This window comes from Arctopsyche grandis, chromosome 1 (assembly GCF_051622035.1).
Source record: "Arctopsyche grandis isolate Sample6627 chromosome 1, ASM5162203v2, whole genome shotgun sequence".
Taxonomy (NCBI): Eukaryota; Metazoa; Arthropoda; class Insecta; order Trichoptera; family Hydropsychidae; genus Arctopsyche; species Arctopsyche grandis.
The window spans coordinates 15,367,986-15,391,429 of record NC_135355.1 but is presented as its reverse complement, the minus strand read 5'-3'; the positions used below and the strand labels follow the sequence as shown (position 1 = coordinate 15,391,429).

The following is a 23,444-nucleotide window of genomic DNA, read 5'->3' as shown; positions in this document are numbered from 1 at the left end:
GTTTCACATACGGTTCGTTTAATATAATAGCCAACTAAAAACATCAATTAAAAATAGGCCACGAGATATGATCACAATATTCGGGATAAAATAGCATAGAAGAACTTTTATATTTCATAAAAAGTAGTCACATCTGTCAGATCGTGAAAATTTGTCAAGGGGTTGGTGATAAATTTTCAAGTTTCTACGCAATTTACTTCTAAATTATTAGACGATGTTTATGTGCTTTCAATCTTACCCTTCAGTCAACCACTCATTAATAATTGAAGCACCGAAAAACGCCTATGACTTCGAATTTTCCCTGGGGAAATTAATAGGTCGTGACAGTATTGTGATACGCAATAATAAAGTTTCGACCTAAGTGGTTTTGGAGTTAATCTACGAAATATTATATAGGTATATATAAATATCGAATTTCCTTTTTTCATACATGACTTTGATATGAGAAAAAAGCGATATACAGAATGTGATGTAATCTCATCGATATATATATAGTAATTTTAAACTATTTGATGAAATTATTTATAGATCCTGACTAATGTACATAAAATTTATAATACAATTCAAAACATAAACTGATAGTAAGTTACTCATTACATTTGATTGTCACTTTAATATAGATAGTGTGGAACTTAAATGAAATCAATCTAAACTTACTGTTAGATTGAAGAAATTACGTGATTAACAACGCGTTGCATACTGGTTTAATAAAGAAATTTTGAGGAATCAATATACATACATACATATATATGTATGTACATATGTACATATGTAGAACGAAACATAACGGCTAATCTTTATCAAATACTAGCTGAACCCGGCATGCGTTGCAATGCCACAATAAGGCATGCAATTCCCGTGCCCGTTCCCGTTCCCGTTCCTGTTCCCGCTCTCGTTCCCGTTCCCGTTTTTCCCGTTTCCGAGTTAAAGTGAACACATTTGGAATTATTCGATTGTTTGTTTATTTTACCCTTACAAACCAGGTGGCGACACATTTGAAAATATTGCGTTGCAATGCCACTCATTTCCGTTTTTGGGTAATTTTTTTACAGAAACTATCGCAGGCATAAACACAATAACTCTTGTGAGTTTCATCGCAATCGGTTGAACGGTATAGGAACGCATACGAGAGAGACAAACAGACAAACATAGATTTTTATATACATATGTATGTAAATATATTATTATCTTTCTCTAATGGTGTCCACCATTAGTAAAAATGGTAATAACACCTAATAAATAATTAAAAAAATATTTTATGTTTTATTAATTACAGCAGTCAACACAACACAATATTCTAAAATTAATAATCCTTACTAATTCAAGCCCACTGATTACGAATATGATGCCATTTTTTTCTATTTGGTCAATTTTTTTTAAATGTTGACAAATAATAAATTGATTTTTATCAATTTTACATATTTTTCAATAATCAAAAATCTGACCGAATAAAAAAATATCATGATTTATGGTTTATCGAGATCAGTATTTGCGAATTAGTGGAAATTTTGTGTTTTAATTGTATGGCTATATTGCAAAAATGTCTTCTTCCGTATATAATACATATGTACATACATACATATATTATGTATATATTTGTGCAGAGTATTGCAATAATAAGATTTTCACTTTGACTTTTTTTAGACCACTTTTTTAGACCAAATTTTCCAATTGTTTTTCAATTTAAAACATTTATAAGGATATGGTCTTTGTATGTGTTTTTTTTTTGGCTTTCATGCAAAAGTGTAATTTCCAATTATAAATGAATTCGAAGAAATATAAAAGCTTCCATATGAACAGCAGAATGTTTAATATAAAAAGCGTATCAAGTTTAGCGTACCGTAAAAATTTTAAAGATGCACTTACATCTTAAATAAGTCTGAATTAATAATAATTATTCAATTTAAAGTGAGGTGCAAAAAATAATATTAGTAAGAGAATTAACGCTTTACAGTTTTTATGGCAGTGTGAATTCTTTCAGGACCATTTAAACTTAAAGTTAGCGCGTTAAAAGAAAAATAATAAAAAATCGTGGCCATATAAAGATTTTTCTGTTTGCTTCGTGAGATTTATTCACTTATTATACATACAATATGTATGTATACGTTATCTAATATATAATTTCGAAAGAGGCTTTATAATTTTGTATCTTTGGTTGGGAACTTCGTAAAAAAATGACGACAGTTCAATTGGTTGAATATTATATTTTTTTCGATTCAAATAAATTTAATAAAAAAACAAATTAATATTTACTATTACATTCGCCATGCTTAAGCTGTTTATATTACAAATACTGAGCGAAGCCGGGTAAAACAACTAGTATATTATAAAGAGATATCAAAATATGTATTTTTAAAATCAAAATATCTTGCAGAAAGGAGCAGGAAATATATGTCACCTATAACTCGGATAATTCTGAAAATTTAAATATATTTGCTTATTTTATCTATTATATTTGCTTACTTTTCAGAGGAACGAGCGGCATCGATATCGATCTTAGACGAGTAGATATAGATCAGTGTCCTCTACAGCCAGGCAGCACACAGCTAAACATATTTGCAGCTACAGACAAATGCAAGAAACGCACCACTGATGTAAGGAAATATTTCGTTTTCATTAATAATTTCGATGAGATTTATTATTGTTCGTTAATTTGATTACGAGTTTTGTAAATTCGGTCAAGTACGAATTGACATCCGAAAACCCTCAACCGAAAGAGAAACGGTGGAAGGACGAATACTTGTCCCTTACTTTGATTGTTACGAATTTCGGTGATCCCTTTGAAGAGTTTCGTATCCCGAGGCAAGAGAAACCGATATTGGACGAAGCCGGTCACACCCGAATATCACAGTTTGGTAAAGCGGTTATATATTTTCCATTTAGTTAATGTTCTTATAAGATTTTATTTGTCCCAATATAAATATGATAGTAATAAAATAATTTTAGTAATTTATTAATTGGAAAGTATTATAAAATTTTGTTACATATGTATGTTTTTTTATATTTAATATAATACATTAAAATAAATAAAAAATCATCCAACCCAGTATGTCACCACTATTTGAATATGATTTCAAAATTTACATACATAAGTATTGCTCAGGGGCAACCCGAAATGGCATCATGGGGAAATATAAAATTGGGTCCATTGGCCTTTTGTAAGTATTACAAAATAAATAAAAAATGTGATAAATAATCGTTTTGTGAGCAGAAAAATATTTCAAACTGATATTTCATGGAAAAGTTACTTGTCAAATAAAGGAGAAAAAGGAGAAAATCGAGCATTACGCGGAAAATACGGGCGGAAAAAAGAATTTTCAAAATGCGTTAAATTCGCAAAGTTCCATTCGCGAGGCCACGGCAAACAAATTTACAAAGAGATTTATTCGCTCTCGCGTCGCACTTTCGATACCTTCAAAATATTCCGCTTATTTGGCGATTTCTGATAATTTCTCATTCTTTGCAGCGTTTATTCCGGCTTTAATTTGCCTATATTTAAATTAACGTCTGAACGATACTGCTGTATGGGCGAATTTCGCGGTGAAGGAAACGACAAAGGCGGTGATGAAAAGCACTCAATTGAAGCCCACCAAAAATCACAAATACCCTTCGATTTCTAAATAATGTTTCCCTTCATTAATTAATAACATTGTGATTTTCCTTCATTAATTGTAATAACATTGCAATGTGGAGATTATAATTATTGTATCTCAACTATATATAATTATTAATAATAATCATAACTTTCTTATTATTATATGTAAATCATATCTTAATTTTTCTACATTTATTTATTGATTTATGCAATTTTCATGAATATTTAAGTGTGTTCAAATTAAGGTTACTTTCAATGTTTTACCATCGCTTTACAGTTTTTTCTTTATTTAATTTACTTAAATAAATTTACATGTAATTATTTAAACTTCCTTTTTTCCAGTGTGAATCTTTACCTGGCCTGGGCTTCAGAAGGGGTTCATATAAATGTGTCTGCAGACGTGGATTTTATTTTCCTGATACTTCGGCTGAGTATCGTTTCTACAATGGCACAGTAATAGAAGAAGAATACGAGAAATTGATGATGGTGAGTTTATATTCGTGTAAAATTTCCACAGATGAATATTCACTCTACGTGCCGAATAATCTTGCTATAGATCAGCCCCCTAAACTTTTTTTTCCTCCCAGCATACGTGAATACTTCCGCGTTCTCTCTATCGGAAAATCGTTAGGATACTAGCATAATGTGCTCGGCAATCAAAGCTCCGTTTGGCAGGAAAAAATCATTCGATAGCAATGCCCCTTTCATGTTTTTTACTTTATCTATGTATCTACACAGTAACAAATAGATGAAGTTTTGTGATCATGTGAAAATTCGAACTCAAGATTTTGACTGATTTGAACTCGGAATCGATCACTGATCACGTTGTCATGATCTAGAAAAAATATGTGTGCATGATTGTAATATGCCGTTTCTAATTAATTTGTTTCCGAAATTTGCAACGGTTTGACAAGCTTTTGGATTTTTAAGCTAAAACAGATGCGTAAAAATAACTTTGAGAGCTGGAAATATTTCAACGTTGAGTGCATCTCAGAGCACATCTAAGCAGTGTTATTAATATCTACATATTTACGATTCCACAATTATAGTTTTTCTACGAGGTAACACATTATTATTTTTATAATATATTCTTGATAGGAGCTTATTTAAATCATTTAACTATTTGTGCGTATTAAGGATCTGCTATTTTACGGCTGTGATATATAATACAAATTGTATTACAGTACATATACTCTAATATATGTACTGTAATACAATTCTTACAAGCTAATGCTGGGGAGGAAGGGCACGGATAATTGAAAAACACGGATAATCCGAATCATCAAATTTTGACTTTTTTTCGAATATAATATCATATTTACAACACAAATTTTTTATTCATAATTTTAATACTCATTATTTATTAAGAAAAACGCTCATAGTTAAGCAGATTAGTGACCGTTAGTAGTTAGTACTAGTGCTGTACCGTTTTATGACTAATGTAACCACTGGTATCTTCTCCACTTGTGGTTTCACTTTCATTTTCTTCCTCTTGAGAAACAAAAGAAACGATATCTGCATCATCCATGCGTTTAAAACCTGAAACGCTCAAATCATGATTGAGCCACACCTCGATGTTTTCCTTATCCACGTTTTCAAAACATTTTAAATTTTCCAATAATCTATATATTTCAGATATATCATTTGCTTCATTCTCTTCAGAATCTACTTAATCTGTTTCCATATCAGGAAGAATCTTTTTCCATGATCGAACAAGTGTTACTAGCTTTACTTTTGACCAAGATTGTGTTCTTCCGTGTATACAATCCAATATCGTAATTTTTTTCCAGAAATTGATCAGGTTGTCATTCTCACCTACAAGAGTTTTCAGAATACTTTGACGATAAAGACGTTTCATTGATTATATAACACCTGGGTGCATGGGCTGAATCAAAGATTTCACATTAGGGGGCAATTTTTTTTAAGCACAAGTCCATCGTTTGTTTCTAATGTGCTTTCGTTCGGATGAGGAGGGGCGTTATCTAATAACAATACTGCTTTCTGTGGCAATCCCTTATTTTTTTAAAAATCTTGCACCTCTGGAACCCATTTCTTTTTGAATTAATCTTCAAAAATTTCCCCGTCCATTTATGCCCCTTTCTGGCTATAATAATCGACGGGAAGATTTTTCATTTCAGCTCCCTTAGAAGATCGAGGTTTCTTTGCTTTCCCAATCATCAAAAGTTTCATTTCATGAGTTCCTGATGCGTTTCTGCAACAAATGACAGTTATCCTTTCTTTGGACGATATATGTATGTCCAGGAGAGGACTTTTCTCTCTTTGAAGGCAACGTTTTTGTCGGCAAGCACTTCCAGTACAAGCCTGTTTCATCTTCATTATAGATTTGATCGGGTTACAAATTTTTTCTTTGCAAATATTCTCAAAATTCGACGCAGAATTCATCAGGAATTGGTAATAAATAAACAAACGTATGTTACGAAACAATATGCTCTGAATACACGCACTTGTTACTTCTTCGCTGATCAAAAGGGACTGAAAAAATTAACGCAATAGTAAAAGACATTTAAAAAGGGAACAAAAAACATTTTTGTGTGACATAATATCTTTCAAATAACACGCATGTTTACGGTCGCAATCAATCGGTGCGTTGCATAATCATATAAGAAAAAAATGTAATTAATTTTAAAAAAATTATTATTATTTTTCAAGCACGGATAATCCGCAAACCAGATAATCCGCACCCGGATAATCGAGAGTATACTGTGTTTGTTATAATATTATATGTATAATAATGATATTATGAAAGTTCAGTATGTTTTAAACTCAATTTAATTTATAAAAAACTGATTTTTTGCATAATATAATAAATATGTACAATTTTTTTTTTTCATTTAAAAATTTTAAACTTCAAAAACATCTTAATTTTCTGAAACCGGTGGAAGCCGGCCAAACGGCTTTTTATCTGTAAAAAACCGAAAACTGGCTGTTTCTTTATGGCGGTTTTTTGGAACCCCTAGTATTGAACCTAGAACGTGTCGAATAGTGTCGCGGTGTTACGTTTGTTAAGAGAGAAAGGTGCACCATACTTTTTTCCAGAATTTCATAATTTGTTTTTTGAACATCTTTTCAATTCAACAACAATATTAAGTAAGGCGTCGAATTAATTATCGCCCACTTTAAACTTTGCAATAATATTCTCATGGATTTTTGAATGGCTCTCAATTCGACTCCCAATTTCTCGAAATTATCAACTAACTTCATCCGCCGATAGCACTTCATTATCAAACTTGGGCGAGGCTAAAATTGAATATTCCCTGCGATGAGGTGAAATTTTCGCCAAAAATGAAACATTTTGCGTGTGCAATTTTGCGCGAAACAAAAGCCTCCAGTCCCTAATTTACGTTATTGTCCCGTCCGCTACAATTGATCCCGTTGAATTCTCTTAACACATTGCACGCATTCAAAAGAAGACCCTAATAAGTAAGTTTTACCCATTGTGGTCTTTTAATACTGTGAATGCTTTCCGTCGCCATAGAAATATATATATATATATATATATATATATATATATATATATATATATATATATATATATGTACGTATGTATGCGTGAGATAAAAATTTTCAGACATAAACTCCCTTTAAAAGGTGATCAATTCCAAGCCGAGAAACCGTCACAGAAAATGAGTGCTCCGTGATTGATTGTTCTTATTCTATAGGTATAAAAGCATGTTTCATACAAAAAGAGTATGTCAAGTCATATTTTTCGCTTGACGTAACGAAAAATATATTTGGTAGCATATTCATACATATGTATGTACATATGTACATATTTCAAATATTATTTATTTAATATATTAATGTTATTCATATGTATATCATAAAAACTATATCAGTTTATTTATAGATAATTCAAATATTATTAAAATATTTAATATTTAATTTACATACATACATACATACATAGATACATATTACATACAAATAATATAACTATACTACGTGGTGCGCATTAGTGATTCTGATTTCTCGATGATTTTCTTTTCTCGAGAAATTAGAATTCTCAATTTAACTTCTTAAATTTCTCAAGAAATTTTGATAAATGAAAAACTGTATATAACACAGTAAAGTATCGTTTATTCGACATAATTGGATTCAAAAATACAAAAATATGTTTTCGCATTATTGGTATGTAATTTTTGTATGTATTATCTTAGTGTATACGCAATTAAAATAAAACAACTAGAAAAATAGTAAAACATTTAAATTTCATTTTATTAATTATAACGTTAATTTACATACATATCTTATCTCTTACAACGTTGATTTTATTTTATTATCACATAATATGTATGAATTAATATTAGATACATTATTACATGTTATTTTAAAATATACCTTTAAAAAACACATGCCATCTAAAGAAGAGACAGAAATTCTGGTTTTTTATTTTGTTCAGAAATTTTCGGCCGTGGAAAAATTTCTCTCGTTTTGTGTTGACATTGGTTTAATTGACAACAAGGCTTAAAATTAGCACTGTAAATCATCTGTTCTCTTGCCCATCGATTCAAATATACTAAATTCTTTCTCCATTAATAACCGTTGCTATTTTAAACAACATGAAAAGTAAAACTTTTTGGTTTACCAAAAATGAAAAATATTCTTAAATCTTTTTGCATTCTGCCGATTCCCACGCCTTATTTCTTCTTATTGGAGAGGTTTCTATAGGTATAATCACCAAAGCAAAGAATTATTATAGAAGTCAGGTCAAAAATTAGTAGTCGGAAGACATATCGTTTGCGTATTTCTAAAGATTGACAAGTTTGCAATGTCCGGGTCAAAATAAGATAAGAAAAGAACATAAGATAAGGCACGTTAGAAAGTTAGAAATCATTCCAAGAACCCTTCTAAAAAGTATGGACATTATAAACCCGTCCATTTTAATACAGCTTTATAAAGGGCAGTGGTTGTAAACTTTTTGAAAATATTCGAAAAAAAAAATTTTTGTATAATGAAAAATATTTTATAAAATTTCTCGAGAAATGATTGGAAATGAATTCTCAATTTGGCATTTTTTTCGAGAAATAATTCTCGAGAAGGAACACTAGTGCGCAAAAGGTAGTCCAAAAACTACCGTAGTAGCAACATAATTTGATCATGATGGAAAAAGTAAAAAAGAAAGTGTACACATCCATTCATACAAAACAACAATAAGAGAAAAAAATTATATAAAACAATATTAAATTGTAAAAATACGAACATATTAAATCCAAATAATATAACTAAACTACATTATGCGCCGCGTGTCTAAGATAATAAACCATCAAATATTTAATTTATAATAAATTGAAAAAAAAAAACAGATTCATTTAATTTTTAAATTTTGAATGAAATTCTAATAAAAACAAAATACTGGAGCAGTGGAACACCACAAATTTCCGTACTCCCGCTCCGTTACTACTTCACGCTCCGCTCCAGATATTTTTGTAAATATTTAATTTTTTGCGAGATATTTCCCGGAAATGAAGAAAAGTGGACGTCTCTTTCAAATATAATGGTTCATGTGATGAATAATATTTATGATCGTTCAAAAATTATATCATTTTCACCAAATTGGAGCTTAGAGACTCTTTGCTGAAAAGCATTGGGTGTATTTAAAAAAAAGAAGGGGTGAGATCTACATATGTGTTTATTTTCAGTGGTCAAAACTCAAATAAAGAGATGAGGGCATAAAATTTTCGACAGATCCGCAAAGCCAAATAATCGTATTTATCTTTAAATGAAATAAAAATACATATGTGCGTTTTATGAAAGAGGGTCAGTGGCTTCGTTGGGAGTGTTTCTAATCCTTTGAACCTTTGAAGCCACGGGGCTTTAAATGGATACATTCTCACATTATAAATAAAATTAGTTCATTTTTTTTATTAATACTTATTACTTTCAAAATTTTTTGAATAACAATATATAAAAAAAATTACTTTCATTATGTGACTTACAATTTTATAAAATTATATTTAAATAAAATATAAGTACAAATATGAAATGTAATTAAAACATACATTGTTGAAATAATGTAATTTGCACTAAAATGATAACTGTAAATAGTTTTTTTTAATTTAGAGAATTTGATTTTAAGATAAAATATCGTATAAGATAAGAATTATTTTATTTTTATTTTATTTTTTTTGATTTTTAAATGCTTTTTATTATTACGAAATTATGTTCACAATACATCTTATATCTATTTTAATAGCTACTGATCTACTGATCATTTTCTATTTTACAATTTTAATTTAATTTGGTTAGTAATCACTGTATTATATTATGCTAATGTTAATCTAAAGCATAATAGGAAAAAGAGCTCAAAAACCTATTTACAATCTTTTTTTTTTTTTTTTTTTACAATTTTTTTTTACTATTTACAATTTTATTTTTATAAATATATTCACATTACTGAGTTTTTGCGTAACCTAATTTTGCCTCGCTCAGGTTGGGTATCCCTAATATGAAAAGTGGAATCAAAATTTACGACACAATGGCCAAATTGTAATTGGACATAACTTATGCATTAAAATCCGTTCAAAGTATTCGATTTTCCCGGGCGTTCTTCAAATAATTAATTTTGCTACGTATATATTCGTACCTGACGGAAAGAAATTAATTTCCCAAGGGCCGCAGATATGTATTTTATACATATGTATGTACATACAATATATACAAGAGTGAAAAAATGCTTCCGTTTCCGTATGCATTTCATATTCGAGTTTGGTTATAAAGAACATTTAGTCAGTGCGTAATTCACTATTCTATCAACGGATGAAACGTGCTTTTATTTCCATTTTTCATCGAAATGATCATTTTTCAAAAATTTTAACTTATCGTAAAATTTGGTTCAAATAAAATGAAATGAAATTTTTATATTTGAATGAGAGGAAAAAAAGAGCATTTGAAGTGAGTGATGTTCGTCGAAAACGTAAAACGTCACTTTACGTTACTTTAACAAAATGTTACGACATCGATTGATCGCTGTCAACGCTCACTGATCACAATGCGACATTCTATTTTATTTACGAACCATTACGATATTCCTTTTCATATAATTTATATTGTAAAGCAAAAATCAACGCATACTAGATATACATTGTATGTATTTACACACACACATATATAGTAACGTAAAATATAGTAAATATATGTATGTACATTTGCTAGGAACTGCATTGATCGTCTAAACTCCTACTCCTGCTCCAATCTGTTCGTTCCGAGTTTGGTTGAAATAGTATCGGTCAGTAGCAGCTGTTTGCAGATCAATCAGACCTTACAAGTCGAAGCCACTGAGGTCACTTAATCTCATTATCTAACAGATTAGCCCTGCAGCCTCTATCTGGCAAACCCCACTTGGGTAACCTCTCGTTCTCAATCTTAGTCGGCACATTAATTCCTCACCTGCCTTCATTCTTACTAACGCAGGCCCTTCACGTACAATTCATTTATAAGATCCCGGGGCGCCTTTACGCATTCTTCGTTCGATTTCACCGAGAAATAATTTCTTAAACAACCTCCTATCCCTTTTGTACGAGTCGATCTTCCAATTGACCTATTCCGAACGACGTACTATAGGCATGTACATATAATATTATATTATATGTACATACATATACATGCTTATTATATAAAGGTCTTCATCCAGCAGTGGGTGTTTAATGGTCGTAAATGATGATAGTGATGATGATTATATACGCGCCACAATATTAAATTTCGTTGCGACCAAATTTTACACCTTGATTACGGCTCGTAAATTTGAAGTTAAATAAAATTGAGCTTGTACGCATAAACTATTGATATGAATCAATTAATGTCGCAACGAGTGAATACATGTTATTACAAACGTGAATTGACTTCCTCAAAAGTATAATTAATAATCGCGGGTGTTCGGTAAATACATCTGGCAATTAGATGAATTTATTGTATGGTGAGATCACATTTGGAAGAATCATCCACCATTGTTGATAACCAGAAAATGCAAATCATTACGAGATTAATGTTATTTTGATGGTGAAAGAAAATTCTGCTTCTCATCTTTGGTATATTTATATTTTATGAACGATTTGTTTTTTACTAAAATAAACATGCACATACGATTTTTTAATATATTATTATGTTTTATGTTTAATATGAAATATGCTAAAATTGCACGAGATAAATTAGATAAAATCTCACGAGCTTAATGTATGTACATATTTCAATTTCATAATTAAAAGTAAAAATATTAAAAGAAATTATATTTTATAGACGTTTCAATTTTCAATCACCTTTTCTAAACTTACAACCTTAAGTGAAAAACTGTGTATTCAATGTAGAATGAATTTCCATAATCTAATACGATTCGGCTCGATGTTATCTAACCAGTCTTTTATCAATTTTATCGACCAATATAGCAAAGAATACATTTCTCACATTCGAATCTATCGCTACATCTACATATATGAGCCCATAGATATTACGTACATATATGTATGTATGCAGATGTAGCGATAGTCCATATTATGGACTGATCGTATAATATACAATTCGAGGAATATCCTTCGGTGAAAATTTTCAGCTCCATTAAATGATGATTTAGGCTATTCTGGTTTTTCTCCGAATTCAGTCAGGTTTCCATTTTCATTTCAATATTATGATTGAACATAAATTATATATTAAGGAATATAATATCCATTAAAATTAGCATCAAATTCAAAATAAGTCTTCATTTCGAACTGAATAATTAAGAGCGATGTTTATGTTTAATATGTACATATTTTGTAATTTTTGATTTTTAAATGCTTTTTATTATTACTAAATTATGTTCACAATGTTTCTTATATATATTTTAACAGCTACTAATCTACTGATCATTTTCGATTTTACGTGGTATTATATTATTTTAATGTTAATATGATAAATAATATGTTTTGTAAAAAAGCTCATGCGTTAGAAATGAAGATAAATTCTGAGATAATACTTGAGAATAAGTCAACGTCGTGTTGCTTTTACGCACATATTTTTTCTCAATTTCCAAAATAAAGCTCGTTTCTTCATATCGTTGTCACCATTATAAATTTAATCAAAAAGCTTTTAGGAGATTTTTTTATAACATTTAGAGAAATTAATAATAGTGGATTACACTGAAATACCTATGAATATGTACATATGTATTGTACAGTCTTTTTTAAATTAATAGTATGTTCGCGGTTTAATAGTAATGTTCGTGCGCGCCGCTAAAGTACTGAGCCTTACATGTTCAGTTCCGTTTCCAAATTCCGTTTCCGTTCCTTTATTTCAGTTCCGATTCCAAATTCTTATTTCAGTTCCAAATCTCGATTCCTATTTTAGTTCCGGTTCCGGATTCCTATTTCAGTTCTGCTTCCGGATTCCTATTTTAGTTCCGGTCTGATCTCAATCCGGTTTGGAATTTCCTCCTCCTTGAAAGGTCAAAAATTTTGTCGCCAGGATCCTGTCCATACCCTTGGACTTATTAAACTGAAAATTTATATTTGTATTCTTTATGTACCAATTTAGAGTTGCTAACGTTTTGGTCAGAATTTGTAAACCGGAAGTAGTATTTTTTTTTTAAACTATATTTAATTATTTTATTTTGGTCTTTTAAATTATTTTAAGCTTCTTGATATTTATTGGGTATAATAAAGATAGTGATTTGATAGTGATTAGTGAACAAATTTAATAAACCGGAAGTGGGATTTTCTCCTCTTAGAAAGGTCAAAAATGTTGTCGCCTGGATCCTGTCCACGCCCCTGGACGTGTTAAGCTAAAAATTTATATTTGTATTCTTTATGTACTAACTTAGAGCTGCTAACGTTTTGGTCAGAATTTGTAAACCGGAAGTAGTATTTTTTTTTTTTAAATATTTCATTATTTTATTTTGACCTTTTAAATTATTTTTATCCTCTTGATATTTAATGTGTATAATATGTATACTAATTTTAAATAATAAAAAAAATTTGAACAAAATCCGACAGCCGGAAGTAGAACTTTTGTCTTGTGCAAGTCTCCATACATTTGCGCTCAATTTTTATCGCTATCATAGTTGTTAGTTCAATATCGAATTTTGTTTTGTTACCTTCTTATATTCCTCAAATACATAGATAAAGTCATGGGTTGGTCACACCCGAATTTTTTTTAATGCATGTATGTATCAATTCTTTTTCCGAAACCACCGGTTTCACTATTAATTTCACAGTACTAGCAATTTACTAAAACTTACTTGAAAATATAAGTAGGTAATACAAACATTTCAAATAAAATGGTATATTTTTTCCTTTATGCAAATCAACCAACAAAATCGATCTTTTTCCCGTGTCTACGAATTTTTTATCCTTAGTTCGAGGCATTTTTTCAATTCCTGCTTTTGGGTTGGGAAGGTAGAGAAATCGATTCACCTGCGGCTCATTACCCGAATATTCAATCTCCACAGCATAGCAAGGGTCGGTCGAAAATGGTGGCCTCTATTCCATGTGTCGGAAATGTGAAATCGTTAGGTCGTTATTTGCTTTACACTTCTGACGACACAAAGAACGCTCAGCATTTTTTAAATGAACCTCGAATCTTAAAGATTCGAGGTTCAAACCGAATGAGGCAATGTTATAAAATTTCCGCGTGATTTATTTTTTATTATTATTTATGTATGTGAAAATTTTTCGATTTGAAGCCTATCAATTTTTAAATTGCTACACTCCAGTTTCGACACCAAAATATTTGCTACAATCTTCAAAGATAAAATATGAGTTTTTTGTTTTTTAAATAACGAATTCCTATCTTTAAGATTTCTTTTTTCTGCTTTACGGGATTCCACTTACATAAGCAAACGTTTTAGCTTCTAATGTTTTTGGTTAGTTATTAATAGTAGTTGGTCAGGAAATTTTATCAATGAAAAATCTACTTTTCCGAATTTTTTGTTGAGGTAAATCAAATGGCACAAAATATTGACGACATTTTTTATTTAACGTTTACTTGATACGACACAAGTTTTTCACTAAGTCCATCATGACAAATCCGAAATTTGCATTATTCGTTCCGGACTTTATTTTTTAAATATATTCCAATTTACATTTATGTATGTACATACATACAAATACATATAGTATTATGTATATAATGGTTTCTGCTTATTTGTATCCGGGAAGGATTTACGCGAAGACGTATGATTAAAGCGCTTGGCCCGGTCTGCGGTCTGGGTTAGGTTAAGCTTGACGTTCTCCTCTCTTTCCCCCCCACACCCTCCAAATATGGTCGGCTTTGACATCTGGCTTAGAGTTGCTCCTCTTTTTGCCCAACTCCCTCCTCGAGGACTTTCCACTCAAATTGCTAGATTTACGTTACATTTGGCACAGTTTAAGATATTGGATTGCCCCGCACATTTGTCAATACGAATGCCCGCTTTCCCGGGAACAGTTTGCGTCTTTGCCGCCATCCACCATCGTACCTCACACCCACTTCCGGCGAGAGATTTATCTCTCGTTATCCGTATTTTCTGCCGGCTTCCTCTAGAGAACGAGTGCTCTTTGAAAAATTATAACTGTCCCCCATTTGATATGTAAAAATGCGTTTTTCCACACCCTTTCCCTGCAAAGTATGTGATTAGTTATAAAAATTTGCAATTCTACATCATTTATGTGCCAGATATACATAGGCAGTGGTGGACTGGCCATACAAGCGAACATGCCCGATGGCATGTGGGCCCCACTATCTGTTACAAAATATGGGCCCTCAGTAAAATTAAATAACTTTTTAACTATTTCACGTGTGTAAAATACTTTCAAAATAACATTTGATTATACTTCGACGATATAGTAAGATTTAAATACACAATTTTAAACAGTTTCCGAATATAAAATCTATTCCTAATCTAGACACATCCATGTAAATAGAAATATAGGATAGGAGCCCCCTCCCAAATCCCGATTTTCGAGTAACATTAATCGGTTCAATCACAAATGGTTTTATTTCTCGTATTTTTATTTTTTTTGCAGACGTTCATTCTCTCACAAAACAAAAAATGAGATGGATTTAAACTTCATGTGTAACGAATTCGGTCCAAAAAAAGTTTTAGTTATTTAATAAAATTGCTTTCTGACCAAAACCTTATCAAATGTAGTACATAAAGAATACAAATATAAATGTTCAGCTTGATAAGTTCAGGGGTGTGGTAAATTTTTTTTTTTACTTTTTTAAGAGGAAAAAATCCCACTTATGGTTAATTAAATTTAATGATTTTTTTTATTATATTTTCATCACATTAATACAAGGAATTATACATAAAATCGTGAAGAGCAGACATATTTAAAGGGTCAATTAAAATAGTGGAAGAAAAATCCGGTAAACTGCCAACCGGAGTAAACTGTCACTTTCGGTTCACGGGTGTTCACGAAATTTGTTTATTCCCATTTTTGAAAAAAAAAAATTTCCCTTGATTTTTATATATGGGGGGGGGGGGACAAATTTTTTTAGCCCTGGGTGGGCCCCCTTTGACTCCTGGCATGCACTGATTTCAGTCCCCGTCCGCCACTGTACATAGGTACATATGTATATTAGTACAGGGATGGTGAACCTAGGACACACGTATACAATTTTGTCTATTGTATATAGAACTTCTTCAGTAAATGAAGACTGAGAAATAATGCAAGGTTGATAGGCCGAAGAATTTTATCAAAAAGCGCGAGTAGGATAATAAATTCGAAAATTTCCATTTTCCTTTTTGATCCCTTGTACATATGTATGTGTATATCGTATTAAGGAATCAAATCTGGACGACCAACAAATAGGCCACAGTCTCTTTAAAGTAATTGATGGTGAATTTTCAATAAAATCTTCCCACCTGTTAATGCTGAAATTTATAAATTTGTAAGTTTCATTAGATTTAACACCTCATATAATTTTGTTTTGTTTTTTTAACACTGAAAAAATACATACAAGAATAAGAGATAATTCTCAGCTCTACATATTGTCATATTCCAAAACACAGTTTATATATTTTTTAAACTATTTGGTTAACAAACCAAGATTTCTTTATTATCATAAAAAAATTACATTTATGCTATTGTTAGATATATTTGAAAACTGCAGATTTAATTATGGAACGATGATGAATTTAAAATGAGATACATAGCATTTTGTTTCGCTAATTAACTTTGCTTCACTTTGTTCTGCGGTTGTGCTGACCGTCACTTGCGGGGTCGATATTAATGACTACCACTCTCGGAGTCTTGATGGTGATGACTGTCACTCTCGGAGTCGATGGTAATGACTGTCACTCTTAGAGTCGATGGTGATAACTGGCTAATGTGATCGAATCGTGATATATATAAATGATGTCTTATCTTTTGAGTTGGGCAAATTTTGGCATTCATGTGTTGGACAAAGTCCGGCACTCCTGTCTTATCTGAGTATCCCTTTACAGGAATTTTAATGGACTTGTTACTCAAGTATATGAATGTGAGTTCAATTCAATTATTGTGGGAACTACATTGATAAACGAGGTACATAACAATCAGTCTCCGTCACGGGCCCGAAAGTGAAACGCCTGAAAACACAAATATCAGAAGGCAAAGATCGAAAATCGAAAGATCTTAAGTCGAAAGATCAAAAAAAAAGGGTGCATGGTAAACGGTACATACTCACTTAATTTGCGCGAGCAGGATACAACAGGAACAAGAGGAACAGGCTTTTCCTCCCGTATTAATGTGCGCGCGCAGAATACGGGAGGAAAAACCTGTTCCTCTTGTTCCTGTTGTATCCTGCTCGCGCAAATTAAGTTAGTATCTACCGTTTACCATGCACCCTTTTTTATGTTTCGACTTAAGATCTTTCGATTTTCAATCTTTGCCTTCCGATATTTGCGTTTTCGGGCGTTTCACATTCGGGCCCGTGAGGTATATCCCATAACAATATGTACGTAAAAAAGCAACATGCAAATAAGTTGAAAACTAAGAGAGATTTTTATGAAAACAATTTAAAATATTAGTGAAAAAGGCACATATACTAGTTTGTAATATGTATTTCTTCACCCGTAGGGGAGAATTATCATGAAAGAGCCGCTCCGTGAAAGGGCCATCTTATGTAAAAAAATGTCACAGAAATGAATTTTGTTTTTTAACAATGGCAACACTGCAAAACTTTTCACTCGATCTGAAAGATCAGGATCGAACGTGTTCGGACTTGCGTGCAAAAATATATTTCCGTTACCAAATTTATTTGTTTCTGTTTTTTGTTTCTGTTTTTTGCAGAATAAAATAACTTGTGAAATACTTTTAAAATGTCCTAAAATACCCCAGTTATCAAGGATTAAGCTCTGTAAGTTTTTTTTTTCTAAAACGTGTGAATTTTTTTTTATTTCTAGGTTATTTCTGAAAAAGTACTATTTCTTTGAAAGGAACATCTAATGTTTCCAACTTAAATGATAATTTATTTTAAAATTTTCACAATCGTTCAGTTAAATTATTTTAAGTTATTTTTTTATTAGAAATATCTATGACGTATTTTAGATACAAAATATCGAAAAGAATAAGAAAATCTCCTACAGACATTGAAAATGCTCTTAAAGAAATCTTGGAAAAACATCAAGGCATCCCGCTTTTGAAATTTGGTTTTCTTTGATGTATTCTTATCTTTGATATTTCTATTCTCTCAAATGTTGAAACAATTAAAATTTTGTTCTTTTTTTATTTCAATAAATATTATGTTCAATGTTTAATATAAATTGATATTTAAATGATATTGTTAATTGTTACCGATAAATATAAATTAGGTAGAACTAAAATATGGCATTGTAAACGAAACACACCCATAAACAGACACAATTTTTTCAAATATAATTTCAATGGCCCTTTCATGGGAACCAATGGCCCGGCCCTTTCATGGACGGGATTCCATGAAAGGGAATTTTTTTTTTTTAATCTTATGCATATGAAACCGAAAGAACAATTTATGATGTTTTTTATCCAGTTCCCTTCCTAAAGGCTTTTTTTATGTTTTGTTAATATATTTTTAAATTTCGATTAATTAAACGGTATTTATGAATCGATTTATAAAAATGGCCCTTTCATGATACTTCTCCCCTACCATATTTCATACGCTGGTACGGCACCAATTTTTTTTTTCAGCAACTCTAATTTAAATTCGTGAATCTGTACTATTCGCACACCTAAACAGCCTCCCGTTTCTCGGTGTTGCTTATGGTAATAAAATTCATAGGCATTTGGATATCACATGGGGTGAAGATGTAAAGTGCGCAGAATGTGTAATATAAGCAAACACCAGTTTATTCCTCTTTGAATATTTCCCCTATTTAGCACCACATTTGTAACCATAAATACGTATATGTACATTTGTATGTACCTATAGTAAATAAACGTATGTATATCTTTACATATACCTAGATTAGTTTAGTTTTACTGTTGTATCGGCGCAATAATACGATATTCATTGATTTCCAACTATACATATGTATATGTACATATGTATACAGGGTCGCTGAGAGGAATTCTGGGAATTATGTAAATGAATACAAAATATCAATATCGGTCCCGAAACGGGGCCCCTCGAGTAGTCCGGGCCCTAGAACTTTAGGCCGACTCCTCCCCTCCCTCTCGTCGGTCTCGTCTGTCTGTCTGAGATAACGCTCGCTGTACTAGTCGTTTCGGTTCGACATACATACATACATATGTACTTCACAGCTAAACCACTGCCAAAACGTATATACGAATACAATAACAAAAGAAAAAAACTTATATAATATATGTATGTATATACTAATTGCTACCAATGTTTCCTCTTGGCAGAGAATTTACCATTCTATTGAAAATGTATTGAATTAATTAATTTTTCTATTGGTGTTTTATGTTGTTCACATGTAGGTAGGTAGGTAGTTTTTAACATTTTTTTTCATATTGAACAATTAAATATATTTGAATGGTTTGAATTTATATTAAACATTGATCATAATATTTATTGAAATAAAAAAAGAAAAAAATTCGATCTCATGGGAATCGAACACTTTTTTTCTTTTTATTTTTTATTTTTTATTTTTTAACTTAATGTGCCCATGCGATGATATGTCAACGGGTACAACTCTAGTATTATACATATATTCCACATAAAAGATCAACTGAGGTTCCCGCTCTACTGTCGGATTAACGACCTTTATACCGGGTTGACACGATACGAGTAAATCCAGACCGAGTTATATGTACATACAGATACTTAGTGTGCGTACGACGACTGAGCGTGCACACGCGCTCGTTTGCGTTCAAGAAACCGCATCATAGTTTGAAAACTACTGTAGATATACGTACATATGTACATATGTATATACATGTATGTATGTACATATATGCGGTCATCGTTCGACGTACGCCATCATAAACACGCTCAAGTCCGCAAATAAGCGGTATTAGCCGTGGCCAGCACAACTGCACTTCCGGCAAATTATCGACCCGGCCCGGCTTAGCCGTAAGCAGATTATCGGCAAGTGAGGGCCGCATGCCGCATAGTTTTCGACTCGGAGCCGCTATAGGACGAGCAGAGATTAAATTTACAGCATCATCAATTAAGGGCGGATAGAGAGCGTGCTTTTTCCAGGAATCACGGCATTTTGGGTCTATTCACAAAGCCAGAGTGCAATAAAAAAAGGTTCGGCGAACCTTTAACAAAGGTTCATCATAAAAATGAACAATGCACAACGAACAGTAAACAAAGAACGGCACGCTTCCGGTCCGACCTCTAATCATCAATATGGCACCAGTAACTATCGTGTTAAATTTAACGCTAGACTTACATACGATACTGGGTGTTTGCGCTCCTGCCGAATCATATTACCACTGAAAGCTCTTCTGAGTCATTCAAATTTATAATTGAATAACCTGTTACATTTTATGTATTCAAAATTAGATCAAAATTACACACATATATCGCACGGGTTGTGCATCAATAACTTAAGGCGGAGACACACATAGTGGTACGTGGCACGTAGTAAAAATACCGCCTGCACGCCAAATATATGCTATCGTAATCCAGGCCAAAACTTACCCTTTGGAGTAAGTTTGGAGTGTTTTCGGTAATATGTTATCCTTGATTTAACAAAGCTTTGACAGTAATTGATAAAAGTGATTCCCATATTTGATGAAATGTAGGAAAAACTTTTCGAAATAACAAGATCGTACAAATTGAAATGGGCGATAATTAATTGAATTTTAATTTTAGTCACTTGAATTTGAAATTGGGAATCGTAACTGAAATCTGAAACGAGATTTGGAATTGAAATTGAAATCGGGAATTGGAACTGAAATCGGAATCGAAATTACTCGTGGAAATGGTTTTGGTTGAGAGGTGAACGCTTATGTATTGGTCATGTGTTCGATTCAAATTTAATTGTTTAATATGGGAAAAATAGTTCAAGCAATTTCGATCAATATTGAAAATAAGATATAGTGTAAAAAAGAAAAAGTTATAGGCGTTTAAACAATTAAAATCTGACAAAACGAGAGGGTGGCGGAAAGCCAGACATATAAGTCCACTGACCACTAAACATCAAGAAGTCTGAAATGAGCGAAGTGAAATATAGAAAAGTCTTGTAAAAAAAGGCAGAGTGCCTATAGGATAGCAGGTTCGTAGTTAATTTCGTTGAATTCAAATATACGCACGTATGTATGTACATAGTATGTACATATATATTATATCGGATGTTTGGATGATTTTAATTCGACTCGCGGCTGGGCCGACGAATGAAATTATACATATAGAAATTTTAGGCTTTTTATCTATTTATGTTCGTCGGGCGTTAGTAATAACAATGTGCTCTTTAGCATTTGAACAGATAAATATTTCATGAAAGCGTGCGCCTTCCAATAAATTTGTGTTTATAAGTCTTTAAAAAACAGTTATCATACAAAGTGACATTATAAACGCGCTCATGGTCTGCCACATTTATTAAAACTCATTTTTCAAAACTCGCACTGTGGATATATTTTCATAAATGCGACACTTGCGCTTACCATTAATGAAGTTAAAAGATCATTTTGATTTACAATTTAATATTATTTCTCTGGATCGTTATGAAATCGAACTTTTACTGAATTCTATATAACTAGTATTATGCCCGTTAAAATTTCAAAGGGTGGTTTCGGAAACTTGATAAATGATTGAAAATGACAAAAAAATTGATAAACGATTTAATAAAGTTACGATACGAATAATAATAATTAATCAGAATCTGAACTGAAACCGAAATCGGGAATCGCAACTGAAACAGGAATTGGGAATGGAACTTAAAAAGGAATTCGGAACTGTAACTGAAAAAGGAAACGAAATTGATGTACAATAATTATTTATTATTATTATGTTTTATTTACATACATATTTTGACATACATATATACCAGGAAGGCTTAACAGGTAAACCCCAAATGCGTCTTCATGGTCCACATAATCATTACATAGATACATGTAAATTTAAATATCTGACATCTATGGTCAGTATACATATATTATATTGCTGTCGGTTCCCTCATCGCTGAGGATCGTGACTATGATGTCCGGTCAACCAGCTGCCTCCCTTCAGTTCTAAATTCGGCCAGGCGAAGACTTGCTACCGTGGAAGCGCCCATCGCTGCAGATACTTGGTCAGTCCAGCGTGCGGGGGATCTGCCTCTGGCTCTTCTGCCTTCGACGCTACCAACCACAACCAACCGCTCCAGGCTCTCCTCACCTCTTCGTGCAATGTGTATAATGTGTATATATATATATATATATATATATATATATATATATATATATATATATATATATATATATATATATATATATATATATATATATATATTTATATATATATATATATATATATATATATATATATATATATATATATATATATATATGAGTTCGGTCTTTCGTGTCATGCGGGGAAGACGTGCTTCCGCGTTCTCCCCGCTATTACTCGCTTAAACCCGGCTATTGCATGAAATTTAATCTAAAAACTTAACCATCTACTCACTTATTTTACAAATTGCATCCTAGTATAATTTAAGTGTAAAAATAAACAGCAAATCGGTCGTAAAAAGCGGTTTTATATCAGTTATTTCGAAAAATTTTGTGCTAATTTTTGTGTCGAATCTGAACAAAAGCATATACGAACGAGATACATCTCCTTACCTGAATACAAAAAAAAGGGTCCTTCGTCAGCCAAGGTTCGGTCCCACAGAAGCAATAAATTTTCCACATAATTGCTTCCAGCCAAAAAATCTTTAACGAACTTTACTTAATAGAATAATAGCAAACAGAAACGGTGTTTCCCAACTGTCTATCAGTTCTTTTCATATTTAAATTATATTAAAGTAATTCGTGTAATTTTATATTCTTTACTAAAGTTATTATTAAAATATTAAATTGCAAACCGCACTCACATATATAAATCCGTTGTCTCCAAAGAGGCGTCTCACGATAAAGATCTGTAAAAAAGTAGTATAACAATTGCTAATCTATTATTATCATAACTAACTACTTTCACTTACAAAGTAACCCTGTTAAATGGCATGTAATAACTCATAAGTGATCCAAGTGATACCTAGGATGACTATCTGTGAAAGCTGACCACAGAGAAGAGTCTATGGCGGTAAGAACTCACTCCTTGAATGGAAATCTCTCTCAAGTACCGCCTTTTTCTCAACACATCTTGGATAAATGCGAGAAAAATAATATCCAAACCTCCAACAAGATAAGAGTGACGATGGATGATAGCTTAGCTAATAGAAACCTGTATTTAGCCACGTACAATGTAAGAACGTTATCGAGTGAAGGAAGTGTGCTTGCATTAGAGAATGAATTAGAAAATATCA

General features: G+C 31.7%; 1 protein-coding gene across 1 annotated transcript in view; it reads left to right on the top strand.

Moving 5' to 3' along the window:
* LOC143916942 (metabotropic glycine receptor) overlaps positions 1–23,444 on the top strand; it is a 298,569-nt gene that overhangs the window by 100,979 nt on the left and 174,146 nt on the right. Inside the window, exons 4-5 of the mRNA XM_077438248.1 lie at positions 2,471–2,594; positions 3,938–4,081. Coding sequence (XP_077294374.1) covers positions 2,471–2,594; positions 3,938–4,081 — 268 coding nt within the window. The remainder of the gene's footprint in view (positions 1–2,470; positions 2,595–3,937; positions 4,082–23,444) is intronic.